The sequence below is a fragment of the Mirounga angustirostris genome, unplaced genomic scaffold (genome assembly GCF_029215605.1).
Source record: "Mirounga angustirostris isolate CCGP_5_RB_7025 unplaced genomic scaffold, mMirAng1.0.hap1 SCAF_12, whole genome shotgun sequence".
Lineage (NCBI taxonomy): Eukaryota > Metazoa > Chordata > Mammalia > Carnivora > Phocidae > Mirounga > Mirounga angustirostris.
The window spans coordinates 68,286,133-68,304,004 of NW_026991720.1; the positions used below are offsets into that span (position 1 = coordinate 68,286,133).

General features: G+C 44.1%; 1 protein-coding gene across 2 annotated transcripts in view; it reads left to right on the forward strand.

The window, feature by feature from the left end:
• PON1 (paraoxonase 1) overlaps positions 1-17,603 on the forward strand; it is a 31,967-nt gene extending 14,364 nt beyond the window's left edge. Inside the window, exons 5-9 of one of the 2 annotated variants that reach the window (XM_045865143.3) lie at positions 786-912; positions 4,175-4,375; positions 5,679-5,760; positions 14,484-14,612; positions 17,445-17,603. In XM_045865143.3, the coding sequence (XP_045721099.2) occupies positions 786-912; positions 4,175-4,375; positions 5,679-5,760; positions 14,484-14,612; positions 17,445-17,603 (698 nt within the window). Of the gene's footprint in view, positions 1-785; positions 913-4,174; positions 4,376-5,421; positions 5,761-14,483; positions 14,613-17,444 lie in introns of those variants that run through there. The other variant, XR_008505304.1, reaches the window with a different exon arrangement.
• Positions 17,604-17,872: the final 269 nt, after the last annotated feature.

A 17,872-nucleotide genomic window follows, 5' to 3' on the forward strand; every position in this document is an offset into this window, starting at 1 on the left:
TCTCATTACTCTTCTTTCTTTTATCTGGTTTTATTTTCCCTATGTAGTACTTAATACCAATGAAAATAAACACTTGTTTGTTCAACGTCCTAACCACCAGGAGCCTCCTGGTTGGCTTCTCTGTTTAAATCTCTTCATTTCAACCCACTAAACTTTGCATTGTTTTTCTTTAAACACCAATTTGGTCACATCAAAGATCCCAAAGACTTACTGCTTCTTAAGGCAAAGACTGTAATAATCTAACTTCACTTGCCAACTCTAATCACACCTTCTTGACCACTTGAATTGGTCTCTTTTATGTCTTAAAGCTGGACTGACTCATGGAAGCTGCTTCCCTTTGATAGAATCTCTCAGGTGTTCTTTTTATGGAATTTATCATCTTACACTGTGTGAATTATACCCAAGCACACCTTCTCATGTCGGTGTTCTCCACATCTTTTATCTCTTTTATCTCAACTCTGCATCTTGCTGAGACCATTTGCAATAGAAAGCTTAACAAGCTCTTTGGAGTTTTAGTGTCAAGCGTTGCTCATTCTTAAGTTGAGGATTTTTCCCTCCTGTGGAGTTTGGAGGTGTTTAGAGACTGTCACTAGTTCTTCCTTTAGCCATTTTTTTTTTCCTTTGGAGCAATCACAAGTGCTTCTCTCTACAAGGAGATGAAAATATTCCATCTGCCTGACACCCTAAGTACTAGTTGGAGGTGGGTTGAAATTGCTTTTTGGAGACAGGGCTGACAGCTGAGAGCTCAGTTAATGTTTCGATTTTTGTTTTTAATCTCTTCTCAGATAATACCGTGTACCTGCTGGTGGTGAACCATTCAAATTTTAAGTCCACAGTTGAGTTGTTTAAATTTGAAGAAGAAGAAAAATCACTTTTGCATCTGAAAACCATCAGACACAAACTTCTGCCTAAGTACTGAGATATATCATATTTCTATTTTCCTTTAACACCAGTGGATGGTTAATCCACCTTTGGTTTCTCCTTCCAGCCAGAGTGGGAGGGGGGATAATGGCTGGTCAATTCTCCTTTCTAATCATCACAAACTCCTCCAAATGGTCTTCTGCAGATATTTTTGAAGATTCAAACTCCTGAGAGAAGACCCATTCTCTTCCTCTCTCATTTCCCAGGCTCCCTGGATGCTGACTTATGGCTCTTAGCCTCAGAATGTCCATTCAAGCTGTTATTAAGACATAACTCTGTTCTTCTCCAAAACCAGACTTTGTATTTCAAACCCACACCAGTTTCACAGAAAAATTCCACATCATGAGCTTGCTTATTTATTCATTTATTTCTTTTTGTATTAAAAAATAGAATCTTAGATGTTTCTATGAATTAGAAACATATACCCAAGGGAGATCTGAGATCCGGTGCCTCTAAAGCTCCCCATCCTACCCCTACTGATGTTTGGGTGCATAATTTAGGGAGTAGCATATCTGTGGTTAACACTCAGTTCCAATCTTAGGCTTCTTGACAATATAACACAAGGAAAAAGAAAACACCCAGGGATCCCTGATCCCCGTCAACCCAACATAAAATCAACTTCCTCACTTGCCTTAGGACTTGGTTTGTGAGGCTAGTGAGGGATTTGGGACAAAAGTCTGACAAAGTCTTCCCAAACAATCTTTATCCTCTAATCATTAAGATTGTCTAGAGTCCCAGACTTTATTTGAATGATTAACAGACAGCATTGGATTACCTCAGTATTGGTAAATCTAGATTTCTTTTAAACTGTGTGTTATTTACATGCAGGGACCTAGCAGAGTGCCTGGCACGCAGGCAGTGTTCCCAGGATCCCCTCCTCTCTTTTTTTATCTGGTGGTTTTGAAGATGAGGAAACTGAGATTGGAGAGAAACTGAGTTACTGGATGAAGGTCAATCAACTAATTAGTAGCTGCATAGGAACTATATGGCCCAAGTCTTCTTCTGCATCCCTAGGATGAGTACAGATTCAGAGAACAGCTTTTGGTGGAACAGGTTATTTATACATTCATTCAACAGATGTAATTTGGAAAGAGAATGAGATTACTGAACGTCTGGAGAATGTGCCACATACCAAGATACTTTAGGGAAAAGTATATAGAATAGAGAAGCTGGGCTAATAATAATTGTAATAACTGTAATAATAATTGCAATAATTGTGCATAATAATTGTGATTGTAATAATTGTGATAGTAACAATGAGCTTTAACTGTAAGTTAGGTGCTACAATAACCAATTTAAACTGATTACTTTATTATCTTTTTACAAATACCTTCTTAATTAGGTGTTATTATTATGCCATTTTGGAGTATTTAACTTGCTCCAGATAATACCATCAGTAAAATGGCATAGCTGGAATTTTAACCCTGTATCTCGAGGCTGAAGCGGCGGCTCTGAGCCACTCTGAAATAGTGAAAGTTTACTTTACTGGTTTCACAGTTAGTCTCGAAGCCTCATATTTGTCCAGATTCCCAGGGTTAGGGTATTTTTTTCTGGGCCAAGTGCAAAAATACATGTCTTTGGCAATATAGAAGCAAACTGAAAAAAAAAAATAGTGCCACAATTAACTAAAATTCTGCTCTCTCAACTGAAGGACTAGCCATGTCTATTTTCTGCTTTGTATTTAATGGCTATTTATGTTGTTGTTTATAGCATTAATATTCCTATTACTAATCTATCACAATTGAAGTATGTTATTAATGATAACACAGCAGTCATGATCGATCATCTCTTACAGCCAGGCATGGTGCCAAGGTCTTCATATTCATTCTTTCATTTTATTTACCCTAACCTCACAAAGTCCAGAGAGGAAACTGAGGTATAGATTTTAGTGGCATGCTTGGTCCCATAGACAATAGCAAGCAATGTCAGCATGCAAATGGGGTCTATCAGATTTCAAAGCTATTACTCTGAAATATTCCTCTCCACTTTTTTTTACGAAAAACAGGCAAATGATTTGTAAAGTATACTACTCACTTTGGAAAAAAGAGAGGGGGAAGAAGAGAGAGAGAGAAGAGGTTTATGCCTGAGCCTGTACACACTAATCCTAAATTCCTGGACCTTTTTTCTCATGTCGCGGTAGTGATCACCACTGACGGAGGGTTCAGCGAGTGGCCGGCTTCCTACAAAGCACCCAACAAGCATTGTCTGACTGTGATTTCCACTGAGACTCTACAAATTAAGATTCTGACCCTTAGTCTTATACTAATGAGCTGTAGGATTTTGGGAAAATTGTTTAACCTCTCTTTACAGATGAGAAAACTGAGACTCTGTGTGCTTATCTAACTGGCCCAGGAGCCCAGAGCTGCGTCAGAGCTGATGGGCTGGCCATCACGCCCTCAGCAACGGAGCGGAGATAATTCTCTCCCAGATAATGGCCCTGGGGAACTTCTGTCACCTCAATCAGCAGAGAATGACTCACTTATGTGTTCACTGTTGTACCTATTAAAGCAGAAAAATAGACTCATATATCTTAGATTTTCAGTAACAGAGAGAGAATCAAAATCAGAAAGAAAATAAGCCGTAGCATCCCTTTCCTGAGCATTCTTGCTCGTGGACATTTTCCTCAGTTTAGAATCATGAAACTTTAAGGCCGGAAGTGACCTTCTAAGGCTAAAATATAGAGCAGTCCATCTCGTCCTCCTTTTACAGATAGGGAAACTGAGGCCCTGCATTGCAAAATGATTAATTTTACCTAAATGGCACAGCTAATCGTGACAGAGCTTTAACTAAAATGCAAGTCTCAAGATGGCCAGTGTTTTTTCCTCCCTCTGCCCGATGATATCCCAGACTGTTCAATGTGAGAGTGACTTCTGTATGAACATAAATGCATTTTGCCCTGATAATGATTCCTGGCCTAATTTAATGTCTACTGAATATAGTATATCTAAAAACACACACACACACACGCACACACACCATAGCACTATTTTTCAGATACAATTAATAGGATTTTTATGTTACATTGTTATAGTAACCTTTTAGGGTTTCTTAAGAGTAATTACTGTCTTTGAGGATCCTACAGGTGGCATTGAATATGAATTCATATGAATTCTGTGCCCTAACGGCTAGAGTGAAAGCTTCATCTGCATCTTGATTTTAGGAACAGCCATTAATGAATGCTAATCAATGCCTAATGCTGTAACGTACAAGACCTTCCCTTGTATATATCCTATATGTGTGTTTGAATTTGCAGTTTCAATGATATTGTTGCTGTGGGACCTGAGCACTCTTATGCCACAAATGATCACTATTTTGTTGACCCCTACCTGAGATCCTGGGAGCTCTATTTGGGTTTAGCGTGGTCTTACGTTGTTTACTATAGTCCAAATGAAGTTCAAGTGATGACAGACGGATTTGATTTTGCTAATGGAATCAACATCTCACCTGACGGCAAGTATGTGAACTCTTTACAGTGTCATGCATTTCCCCAGATTCTTACTAGACACCATTAGAACATAACTCATTTTCTAAACAACATGACATGCTCTAACATGTTATCTTGGTAAGAGGAAATTAGGAAGAATGTTAAAATATCTTAATTTCTCAGGGGATAAAATGTATCAAATCAAAATGTTCTATTTTGTGTAGGCATATTCTTTTAAATTGGGGGGTAGGGATGAATATATCAAGAAGGGGAACTGTGATAAACATTTAATATTACTCAATAGCTTTGCTTTGAGGGAAGAATTTTGAGGTCGTAATAAGATTAACAGCATGTAGTTACAGATCTCAGTAGTGCTGGTTTGTGACAAGATAAAGAGCTTGCACCAAAATGTAAATCAAGACACTGCTTTCTCCGTCAAGAAAGTGTTACTGTGGGGGAAAGTCCGCTTAACTAAGCAGTACGCTTCAAGATGTAGTTGATTTACGTTATTACTTGATGATACCCCCGAAACAAACAATTCCCAGAGCAACACTGGCTGTGGGACCACACTTTGGGTAACATTAGTCTATCCACAAAAGCCATGTATCCAGTCATATATAACCTTCCTCATCTTCTATCATCACGGATTTCAGAAGTTAGTAACAACTAGAGGAAACCATGTGGACGGCTTTCAAGTATTTATAGCATCTCCTGGTCTTCCAAAGTAGCAGATAATATGTCGTTATTTCTCTCTTTGTTCTGGGCTGCACTGACCACATGTCTTTACGATGAGTGGGGCGTTGCACTGCGTGCAAAATACGAAATGCACAGGGTCAGGACCAGGCTCAGGGTGAGAGGGGAGGAAGACTTCTCTCAGATCGAGGCCAAGCATCTTGTCTTCTCCCATACTTTCTCTGGCCTAAAACAAGGGCCTGGTTGTCAAAGGGTTCTCCTGAAGGCTGCCCGAGAGAACTCGCTATCCTCTGACATGCAGAACCTGGGGACTGTCACTATATTGACAAGTGAAGAGAAGTAATGTCATACATTTTACTCCCAGATATTAAGAGCTGGTACTAGGGCTACGTTTCTTCCCTTCTAATCAGGGACAACTAGGTTCCTACCTTTAGGAACAACTTTTCAGAAATGAAAACGCCTTTGCACATTGTAAACTGACTGAGTTTTTTTTTTTCAGAATTTGGTGTGCTTTGAGAGGGGTTGCATTTTCCAGTCTCTAAGCGAAGTTCTTTCCTAGGAAGGGTTCTTACAAACTTCACCGTAACCTTCTGAGCCGTATTACTTCAAGTGCTTTGATGTAGCTCTTTCTTCTTTGAAGGTATGTCTATATATCTGAATTGCTGGCTCATAAGATTCATGTGTATGAAAAGCACGCTAATTGGACTTTAACTCCATTGAAGGTGAGATGTATTAACACTGTAAGTTTGCAGAGTGATAATTAGATTCTAATTGATTTGTGAAATTAAAAGTGAGCAAAAAAGGACTGTCTAATTGGAGTGGGTGAGAACCAATTTTTCACTTCTTTATTAAGAGTCAACAGCATCATGTATGTTTGTTGTTCACTTTTACTCAACTGCAGAGTGGGAAGCAGCAAGCCAAATATCTCACCTATGAAACTTTGATTCTTCCTGCCCGAATGAATCCTCATTGCTCAGTTTCCCTTCCCTTCCTCCCTCCCCTTTCTCTCTCCCTTTCATTTTTCCCTCCATGTTGATGAAACAGCCAAGAAATCACCTCAACTGATATGTCGTGTGACAACGCTCTCCGTAATAGTTATAAATAATGTAAATCTAATATGAAGCCCAATAAAGTATCAAGGACTCCCGGTGGCCACTAAGCAGCCCTGCAGCCCAGCACTTTGCTACCTTTGTCTCCAAGACCCCCTCCTGCTCAGCCTCACCCCCCTGAGCTCCCCAGGTGGGGCCCTGCCTCAGGCGGGGCCCTGGTTCCCTCGGCTCCGATGCTCTTCCTCCAGATCTCAGTGGCTCTCTCCTTCATATCCTTCCAGTTTCCACTAAAATGTCACCTCAGCGAGGCATTCCCTGGCTACCTAATCTAGGCTTGCAGCTCTGCTCGCCTCGCTACACACACCCTAATAGTTTGCAAGCTCAGGGGCGTCCTGGCTCAGTCCGAACCACCCTCTTCCCCTGCCTCCACACAGAGGGCAAGGAGAGACCGAGAAAGAGGCAGGCCCCTCCAGATAGGTAGGTGGCAGGTTTAATAAACAAAGGCACTTATTTACTTGGCTTGTCTTCGGCAGCTGCAAGATGAGTAGTAGCTCTCCGCACCTGCCCACCGGAATCTTAGAAGTTTATATAGAGGCCTTAATGGGGGCTCAGTCCCATACACCGCCCAGATGGGCTCGACAACACTCTACTCTGTCAAGGCTGTGTCCCTGGAATGGCTCCCACTGTGCCAACAGCGGGCAGAATGCACATTTCAAGGACGGGGAGCCTTCAGTTGTCCAGGTCCAGCTGGAGGTTCAGCCAGGGGTTGTGGCCTCTCAATGACCTCCTCCAACACTCCATCCCTTGCGACAGCTCTTACGATCTCATATACCCCCCTCTTCTGCAACGTGCCCTGAGCAGTCAGCAAGGGGCTCACTAGCTTGGAGGCAGCGTGTTTAGTGGCTCTCTGGCTACCCTGGGGGCAGATAGCACAGCGAGAGTACAGGCACATGCAAGGGAGAACGCAGATTACAGCAATGATTCCCCAAACCAATGACCATGTTTTCATCCAAGGGCCCCATGATCTGAACCACTGATTTATTAAGTCCCCCAAGCTGAGGGTCAGATCACTCCAGGCATTCACTTGTGTCCTCACGTGATTTAAAAAGATGACACACGAGCAGACTCATCAGGCATGAACACACAACATTCTGTTTGGATAATGGCAAAGAGGTGGCGATAGTGTTCGAGGCCATCCGATCTGGGAGGACAGCTTTTATAATTAGAGACATTTCAGTGTTCAGTAAGGACAGGCTTTGTTGGCTCTCATTTAAGGCTTATTGGATGAATTTGGTCAGGGCTTTGCTTGGCTGTAGCTTGGGTGTTGTTTAAAACACGTCGGGCACGCTAGAGTCTCTCTATTTTGAGGGCAATAGAGCATCTTTGGAAATACGCCCTCCCACTGGGCCGCTGGGGTGGCTACTCTTTTTATGCACCCAGTCTCTGTATCTCCTAAAGGGTTTGTTGCTATAACTTAGATCCACGCTAGGACATGAGCTTCCTGATTGCCAGAGGGTGTCATCCCCGCATGAGCTGGGATGTGGAAGACAGTAGGGACTGCCTCAGGTTTCTGCAGGCAGACTCAAATGTTTTTCCACATATCCTGCCCCCACCGGGGCTTACTCCCATCATCCACCCCTTGGCTTGCCACAGTCCCAGCCACAGGATTAATCCCTCTAGAACAGCCCAACTGTCAATGCAAAGGGTCACCTGTCAGGGCTCAGGAGTGATCACCAGCCAAACAGCCCCTAGTTCAGTCCACGGCCGCGGTTTCTTCCTGCTTCTATCCAGATGGTGTCAGTGTTGGGCTGAATAGCAACTGCAGTTCACGTGGATGGATTCCCTTGACTAGATCCATCCCCCACTCCCTCTCTACAAGCTGCAAGCACTGCCATGGAATTGGGGGTCGATGCATCTGGAGGATCTACGTATTCTACGGGGCCAGTAGACTGTGTTTCTAGAGGCCGTGGGCTGGTGGGCAGGGTGCTCCCATGCTGCGGATCGGAACGCCACTTTGTCAACATGGGGGTCTGAGCCATGGCAGAGATGCGTGGCAGGAACATATTCTCAACCCACCCTTTGATAGGAAAGGAAGTTCTTAATTTGATATCCTCTTCCTTCCCGACAGGCTCCCCGCCCTGGAGCCGTACTGCGTATATACGGCTAGGAGCTGTTGCTCTAAGGAGTATATGGAATTTTCTGTCCCCTTCCAGGGCTGGGACCAAAATCCTAGGGGTACTCTGTCCTTCCATTATCCCCACCACAGTGCGCAATCCGTCTGGAGTCACAGACACATCAAACCCAAATAGTAGCCCTGCTTGCGAGATGCCCAGAGCTGTAATCTACTTCACTAGTATGTTTGCTTTCTCAAAGGGGACTTGCTGTCCTGATCCCCAGTCCTACACATGTCCTTTCTTTATCAGTCCATATCAGAGACAGAGACACGATGCCAGATGGGGAATAAAAGCCCTCTAAAACCCCCAAATCCCTACAAAGGTTCGCACCGCTTTCAAGTTCTTAAGGGTTGTTAAGCTTGCGCCTTATCAATCACAGCTTCTGGAACGTTTGTCTTGCCCAACCAAATGACTCCCAAAAGCCTTGTGGCGGTTCCTGGGCCTTGAATTTTCTGTGGGTTTGTGACCTATCTTCTCCCTTGCAGCAGTTCCAGGAAAGCTTGCAGAATGCCCTGCAGCATGTTCTTGGATAGTTTCTCCTATCTCTTTATGCCCCCAAGCAATTTATATTGTTTAACAGCTACCATTTTTTGAAGGGCTGGCAGGCCTACTGGTTCCCGGTGGGTGTTTCTCCTCGGCACTGGTTTGATTACTCGAACCAATAGATTCTCTGGTATTGGAGAAAGAAAAACCTCATATTCCTGGGGTAGTACGGAGGAACACTAAATTTCGTCAAAGAACTTTCTTAACCATAACCATTCGCTCTCTGTAACCATTGGTGGTGCTGAAAATTTCTGAGGGTCACCATGTGTTAGAGTACATTTGGATCCAGGCTCCACCAGAGCTGTCACTCCTGGAGGACCAGTGACGAGTGAGCTCAACTTGAGACCTCTGATCATCTGTACCTGCCCTCACTTGGAGGCAGTCCTGGCCTGTACCTGTTACCTGCGGTATGGGAGGCACCACCCCCAACAGCATTGCATTCCCGAAGTTTCTGCTGGAGCAGGCAGGGCATCAGGGAGGGTAAGGGGCAGATGGAGCAGGTCTGGATTGTTGTTCAGGTTTTATGGCTTTCCACCTGCCAATGAACACAGTGTTGCGTTGTCAGTTTTTCTGTTCAGGCGAGCTCCCTACGGCAATGAGGTTAAACCACATTTGTTTCTGGGTTATTTTTACTGGACCTTTATGGCTGATCAGGATAGTCTTTAGGTTTTATGGGTGATCTCTCTGTCTCAAGTCTTTCCCACAGCCCGTACCAGTCCCGGGATTTGTCAGTTTTCCCCAAACCAACAATGGATTGCCCAACATTATAAATATCTTGTCCCACAACTGGGCTCAACCTGGACATGAGTGTCCCATAACAGGTGTTGGGGCGGACCGGAGTATACCACTTTTCATTCTTGCCGTGAATGTGGCCTGATTAGGGCTTTAAAGACAGAGGCTGAGGTTGCCTGTCTCATTCCCAACTCCCTAAGGATTGTTGTACCTCCTCTGTAGATTTTCAGGGTTCCACATGCCCAGGGAGGTGTCCCTCATTGGGCCAAACCTCCCTGCAGGCTAGAAGAATCCAGTCTATAAGGGAGTGAGTATTTTGAACCACTGAGCGCCATGCCGGCACTGCTGGGGAGCAGGGTGTGTGGTGAAGTTGCCCATTTTCTCTGCTTCCTGCCCAGAGAAATGCCATCTGCCCCGTATCCCATAGGTGCGCTAAGGATACTTGCCCTGGCCTTTTGCTGGAACTTGGCAGCTGTATCAATAAGCTCAGCGGAAGTACATTCTCTCTTCATGAATGTCTCCTCAGTTGGAGGCTGCCCTGCTGGCTGGGGTCGTTGTGGTGCTTTTGCTTGCCTTTGTACTCGGGGTTGGACAGCATGGGGCATTTCGTTCACTTCACAGCATGTCCTCTTCCCTCTCCCCCATTTTCCCAGGCATTCCACCTCTTAATGTCCCAATCAGACCTTGTCACAGCGCTCGGACCTTGATCCTCGGCAGCTTGGGCCCTCCCAGCTTTGCAAAATGGCATGCAGGGTCTTCAACTTATTATTTGCTCTCTCCTCTTGTCTGCCAGCCCCGAGGCTACAGAGTAGTGGGCACCCACACGTCCTTCTCTAACTGCAACTCTTCTTCCCACTTCCTTTATTTCTAAGTTAATTATTTATTAAATAGTTGACACATTAACTTCAGGTGTACCACATAGTGATTGGAGAACTCTGTACATTACTCCATGCTCATCACGAGTGTCATCACTGTCACCACTGTCACCATACAATGGCATTACAATATCATTGACTATATTTTTCATCTCTGTGACTTATGTATTTTATACCCGAAGTTTATGCCTCTTCATCTGCTTCACCTATTCTGCTACCCCCCCAACGCCTTCCTTCCCCTCTGGCAACCCCCAGTTTGTTCTCTGTACTTGTAAGTCTGTTTCCCTTGTTTCTTTGTTCATTTGTTTGGTCTTTTTAGATTCCACAGATAAGTGAAATCATATGGTATTTGTCTTTCTCTGTCTGACTTATTTCACTTAGCATAGTATCCTCTAAGTCAAGCCATGTTTTTGCAAATCATGAGATCTCAATCCTTGTTATGGCTGAGTAGTGTGTTAAATCAGCTTGGGCACCGTCCCCAGGCATCTGCCATGGGGCCCACCCTTCCCCACGTAGAGGTCAATGGCCAACTCGGGATTTTCCCCAAGGATGCCTCTTTCCTAAAGCCCATTTCTCTGGTCTCCTGGCTGGCTCACCAATTATTAGTTTGTAATCTGGGGAGCTTCCTGGGTGCAACCTGAAACTGGTCCCTTGGCCCCCATACACAGAGGGCAAGGAGAGATCAAAAAAGAAGGCAGACCACTCCAGATTGTGGGTGGAAGGTTTAATAAGCAAGGGAAATTTCATACGAGGCTTGTCTTGAGCAGTCATGAGACAAGTAGATCTCCACACCCACCGACCAGAATCTTAAACGTTTTTATAGAGGTCTTAACTGGATTCAGCCACATATACTGTCCAGATGGTCTCAATAACACATTACTCTCTCAAGGCTATGTCCTTGGAACAGCTCCCACTGTGGAAACAGTGGAGAGAATGTACATCCCAAGGCCAAGGGAGGAGTTAAGGAGCCTCCAGTTGTCTGGGTCCAGCTTGAGGATCAACTGGTGGTCATGTCCTCTCCATGACCTCATTACTAATATTATATATTTTACTTATATTTTATAAGTGAAATACAATATATTTTATTTATCCTCACTATTGTCTGCCTCTTCCATTAGGGTGTAAGTTCCAGAAGGACGGGGTATTTTCTCTTTGTCCCTGGAAGAATTCCCCACACATAGTAGGCGCTCAACAAAGACTTGTTCGATTAATACGATGGAGCTGGGTATGCTTCAGGGGTTTCTCTTCTACCCCTACCGATTATGATCTGATCTGAAGGTTTGGGTCAACGGAGGTAAACACACAAAGGAGAGGAAAGAAAATAACAGTAAAGTGGAGCAGTGTGAAAGTAGTCTCCTGTCCCTTACAAACAGGACCTGACTCTCTTGCTGTAGTCGCCCCCAGTCTGAGGCGCTGTCACCAGGCACTGTGGGGCTGTTCCCGTCAGTACATCCAATGTCCTGTCGTGAGGGGCTTCACTTCGAGAAAATTACCTCAAAGCAGTATCCAACGTAGCATCGTGTTTGACATGAAAAATCATTGGCGTGGCCAATTTGGTATTAGCTGAAGTAAAATGGAATTTTACGCACTCCTACTGGCTGAGGGAATGAAAACAAATGGTGGTTGTAACAATAAGTACTTCTGTAAATTGAAAGTTAAAGAATTTTATAAGAATAGAGCCCAATTCAATATATACGCGACACAGAATGATAAAGACACTGGTCCTGCCAAGGACCTATTTTAGATTTGGCTCCCACTTTTGGCAACAGGTAAGGCCCCTGTCTCCTGACATGACAATTCAGTCGAGTCTACCCCTGTGACTGTAATGTTCTTTTTTCTTTTGAAGGAACAGATTAATCAAGACCAGTTAATTCATTATTACCTGGAGTGTCAGGGAATTTGATAAATGAGCTGAGACTGATCTTAGAATTTGCGATGAGATGTGGGTAGATTTATGTCCTGTCAAAATGTGGTATACACATACAATGGAATATTATTCAGGCTTAAAAAGGAACGCAGTCCTAATACATGCTCCAACATGGAGGGAACTTTGAAGACCTTATGCTAAGTGAAGTAAGCCAGACACGAAAGGACAAATATTGTGTGATTCCACTTATATGAGGTTCCTGCAATAGTCAAAATCATAGACAGAAAATAGAATAGGAGTTACCAGGGGCTCACGGAGGGAGGAATTGGGAACTGTTGGATACAGAATTTCTGTGTGGGATGATGAAAGTTTCTGGGAATGGATAGGGGGTAGCGCTTGCACAACCCTGTGGGTGTACTAATGTCACTAAACTGTATCCTTTAAAATGGTTAAAATGACACATTTCATGTTATGCATATTATACCGCTATAAAATAATCCCTTCTCCACAAAAAGAAAAAAAAAAAAGAAAAAGATTCCAGGACACAGCCAACGAATCAGTCCCACTTCAGTGCATTTCCATTCTCTAAAAATTGGGATCTTTGTTAACAGAGGACACAGTTTTTTTCCAATGAGAATCATTTATTAAGTTTCCTCTATCAAGAAAAGTACCATCTTCCACTTGGCTTTGTGGAGGCTTGAAATGTGTCAGTTGCATGCATTGTAGTGAGTTTTGCTAGGAATTAGAGATTTGCAAGACAAGAGTTAATTGCTGGGCCCAAAAGGGGCTCCCTGCTGGACTGTCAGCCCCTCCTCAGCAGGAGCCAGGCCTGCCACTTACCTACCCACTCTCCCAGGAGCTGAGCTGCTTGCAGAGCACATGGTCAGAGCTCAGTAATCGTGTGTCAAATGAACGGGGCTCCCCGGGCTTGGGTGTCCTTCTCTTCTCTCACCCCCAGCTCACATCTCTGTAGGCTTTCAACGGCCATGCAATTCACCAGTTGGCTGTTACCCCTTCCAAAGATAACAGCACAGAACCCGGAGACACACATTTTCCTCATCTAAAGAAAACGGCGGGATCGGCATAGACTATCTATAGACACTGTGATGGAAGGGGGCTTGGGGAGACAGAGAAGGCCTGGGGCTGGTTTTGGCCAGAGGATGTCTGCTTGGCCGCCTCCTTTGACCAACCCGGATGTCTCCAGGGTAAGAATGAATGATGGCTCTGGGTGGAGGCTCTGGCGCGAGGCTTGAGCCCTGCAGCCCCCTCAAGGACGTCGAGGGGGAGAGGTCTCATTTAGAGTAGGAAGTACAGGGCAGGGCCGCCACGTTGGTTTGCTGCAGCCGCCTGCCCACACTCTGGCCTCTGCGGTGAGTCACCACCAGCTATTACACGGTCTCTGGGCACTGAGGGATGCTGGCCTCTGTTTGAGGTACATGGTAGATATTACTTCTCCAACGGAGAGCTAGAGGTAAACAAATAGATGTGATTTCTCCCCAGTAGAAGGCAGCCAAGATGATGAATGGTGGAATTAAGAATCATTGGTATTATTTATGATCCTGGTACGAAGCCTCGACAGCAATCTGTGCAGTTGTGACGTGCTTGCAACTTATATTTAGAAAATAAACAGCAGAAGAACAGGGAGTGGAATAACATCAAAAAACTAAAGAAGAAACTTTTCCCCAACTCCACTGCAAAAATTAGACCCTGGGTGATCATTTCTCCTCTGGCTGCACAGCCTATGATTAGCCATTTAAGAAGAGCCTACATTTCATCGATGCGCTCATCAAAAATGAATCTACATTGCCTGGTTGTTTTCTGAATGCTTATAAAAATATCATTTGCACATGCCGTTTTAGAAGGAACTGTTTTATGCCACGCTTAAAAACTTTTTCTTCCCTTCGGTTTTAGGTTCATGCACAGATGTTAGTCCGAATGATTTCGTCGGACTTCTAACAGTCTTGCTTGGCTTTCTGCGTCTTCCCCTTCCCTCCTCTGTCCTGGAAACTGATGAAATGCTAGCATAGATGGGAAGCCCGAGGAATTCCCCAGGCGCTATTGAAACGCAGCAGAATTGTGTTCTGGAACCAGCAGGGCGGTGACCGGGGAGGACAAGACGATAGCTTCCCCTGACATATTGTTCCATCATCTCTCAATTGTTTTCACTTTCTGTCCTTCCTTCTCTCCCTGGTTTTAACCTGGAAGTCCCTGGACCTTACCACACTCGTGGATAACATATCCGTGGATCCTGTGACGGGGGACCTTTGGGTTGGATGCCATTCCAATGGCATGAAAATCTTCTTCTATGACCTGGAGAATCCTCCCGCATCAGAGGTTAGTTTGAAAAATAAAGCAGATCAGCAACGTTATTCCCCGCTGTTTCTCAGTTGGAAACATAAATCTCAATTATATGTGCAAATATAAGGAGGGACGCGGATAGATGATCCAAATGATGAGATATAAAAAGAAGTTTGACTTTGGGAGGCATTTTAGTCAGAGTCTAGGCAGGAGACAGATGGTACATTTAAATTGGGTAATTTGAGGGGATTTAATAAGGGCACTCTATACAAAGGTGTGGGCGCATGTAGGGAAATGAACAGAAGATAATGCATTACCTCAGGGCTAGTGAGGGAGGCAGGAAATGGTTACCAGAAATCGGAACGAGAAGAGAGCTGCGTGTGGAGAGGGTCCTCTGAGGGGAAGCTGGCCTCTGGTTGGGGGACGTAGACAACCAGTGGGGACCCTGGAGGGAGGAAGCCTGGAACCAACACCCTACCTCCCTCTCAGTCCTACCATCCCCCTGCTGTTGCTACTCCTTGGCCTACCCTGACCCAGAGCTGGGGAGGGCAAGGGAGACTTCCTGGTAGGCTTTCGTGAGAGTCTCAGCAGAGTGGGGGGCTGGGCTAGGGTAGCCAGCCCTACACTGGAGTCCCTGTTTTCACTTCGGTAATGACTTTCTTCAACCTGGGAATTCACAGTAGTTTAAAACCTGGAATGTACGGCCGGGCCATGGTCTAATCATTTGTCACTTGCTTGTCCTTTGAACCCCCTCTTCCCATGGGTCAGCGTATGCACAAGTTAATACAGTGCACCAGTCCTGGTGTGCAAATGGCCATCCTCTCTAAACCTTCCCTGCAGAATGGGAAGATCAGTCACTTGCTGGAATTATTTTGGTTTAAAAGATCTTTCCTTCCATCTTCGTTCAAAGACTCCATTTATGTTCATGGTCTTTACTCGGCGGACTACTTGGGCACTGCAAACAAGAATTTGAAAGGCACTTTGCCTTAGGCATTTGAACATTTACTGTGACTCATCTGGGGTTTTCTATTTTGAGTTTTTCAGTATGTATTTGTTGTACTTGTTATTTACGTTAAATAACCAATACAATTTTTGACACAGTTTACTGCTATGTATTCTTTTTAAAGCTTAGTTTTAAGAGTCAGTCTCATTCCCACCCACCAAAAAAAAATTTTTTTTTTTTAAAGCCCACATGTCATGAAATAAATAAATAAATAAAAGCCCATGTGTCTTAGATTAAATAAACCCCAAACCAAATGTGTATTTCCAATTACTTTATGGCCCTTCATACCCTTTCTCTCTAGGCTTACAGGACAATCGTATTATGTTTAATGGCAATCCTTTGTGCCTTTTCCTGGTTCTTAGCTATTAAGATGGTATGGTATGTTTAACAGGAATTGGAGAAATGTATGCTGTGGCGTGTTCACTGTTCAGAACAGAGCAGAATGTTAGATTCTAATTTGCTCTTGCTTGTTAGCTCATCTGGTGAACTTAGGTCATTTGCAGTAGCATGGACTTGGTTTGCTGTTCTGGAAAAAGTGCTTCCTTCCTAATGATGGATCTGGTAAGGAATAGTAAAAAGTAATAACAATCCATTATCTAATACACTGCCCCACAGAAGAGTGACTTTTATTAGAAAGAGGCTTACTTAAGTCAAGGTGCACCATCACCTATTTGCCAGTAAGTAACTACTACATCTGTCTTTTGGGTTGGCGGTTTTGGTTTTTTTAAAGATATATTTATTTATTTGAGAGAGAGAGAGAGAGAGAGAGAGTGCACGCACTAGTGGGGGGAGGGGCAGAGGGAGAGAATCTTCCAGCAGACTCCCCACTGAGTGCATTGCCCCCACGCTGGGCTCCATGAGATCAGGACTTGAGCTGAAAACTAAGAGTCTGAAGCTTAAGGGACTGAGCCACTCAGGCGCCCCTGGGGCTGGCTGTTTTAAAGAGGTCCTTTTAAATGCTCCCATTAACCCTTTATGTATAGGCATTGGCCCCCACTAGTCTGCCGTATTTGGTGTTTTTATATGTAAGTATACTTTCTTCCCAGACATTGTATTTTATCCTAAAGACTTAAAAATGATAGGAAGTTAGAGTTGAAAAGAAACTTAACCTAGTGCCACGCACTTTGTTCTACAAATGAGAAACAAATGTGAAGCTGAAGATCCAAAACAGGACCCTGGGCCCCTGCCTTACAGTGTGCTCTTTACTGTGGTGTGGAGTATATGAAATTGCCATTTTATTGGCCAAAATGGCCAAATATCAGCTACTGCATGTGATCGGCTTGGCACGCCACTTCTCTGTTGTTAATGACACGATCATATTTCTGCTCAACTAAATGACGGAAACTGAACTTACAAAATCCTATATGTTTAGAGTTGGAACCTTAAGTTCAGAGGAGCAGCTGAGTGTTGTACAGAGATATGTTGTTGTTGTTTTTAATTGCCAGAATTTAAAAACCAAGAATTAAGTGTAACCACCCAAATTCCTAGCTTATCTGTAAATGTGCAAAACTGGCCTGAATTCTAGCATGGCAAAATTTAACTATTATTACTGAGTAACATCTCTCCCCTCCTTCCCCCTTTCCCATAGTCCCTACTACTCCTGGGTCACCCACCCAGGCTGTGTTACTCACCCCCATTTCTTCCGTAGGCTGGGTAGGCCTATTTGTCTCTATCTCTTTTCAAGAGCGCCTGCTTAAAACCTGTCATTTTGCCATAAGGAAACCAGTGTCTTCCATAAAGAGTAATTTTGGAACAAAATATGATTTACCTACAGGCTTCTTCACATGGAGAAGTGACCCGTCTTTAACGATATGTTTTGGAGTGACTTTAAAAGAAAGAGTAGCCTCATGGTATTTCTTTGATAGGTGATCCAAATCCAGGACATTTTAACAGAAGAACCCAAAGTTACACTGGTTTATGCAGAAAATGGTACAGTGTTGCAAGGAAGTACGGTTGCGTCTGTGTACAAAGGGAAGCTGCCGGTCGGCACCGTGTTCCACAAAGCTCTTTACTGTGAGCTCTAGAAGGTCGATCTGCCCCCGAGCCACGGACGCCGTGAGCCCACCATTTCAACTGCTTGCCACATCTCCGGGGACCACAGTGATCTCATCTGAACAGTGAATACTGACCCTCCATTTGGACATCTGAAAGGATGAAAGTGCTGTTTAACCGGGAACAGAATCAATGCATGAGGCTTTTTTAAAAGCACGGTAGCAAATCAGTCTAATTACCAATAAAAATCCTATCAATAAAATGGCTAAAATTGCGGTGTCGGTTGTGAGGCCTTAAATCA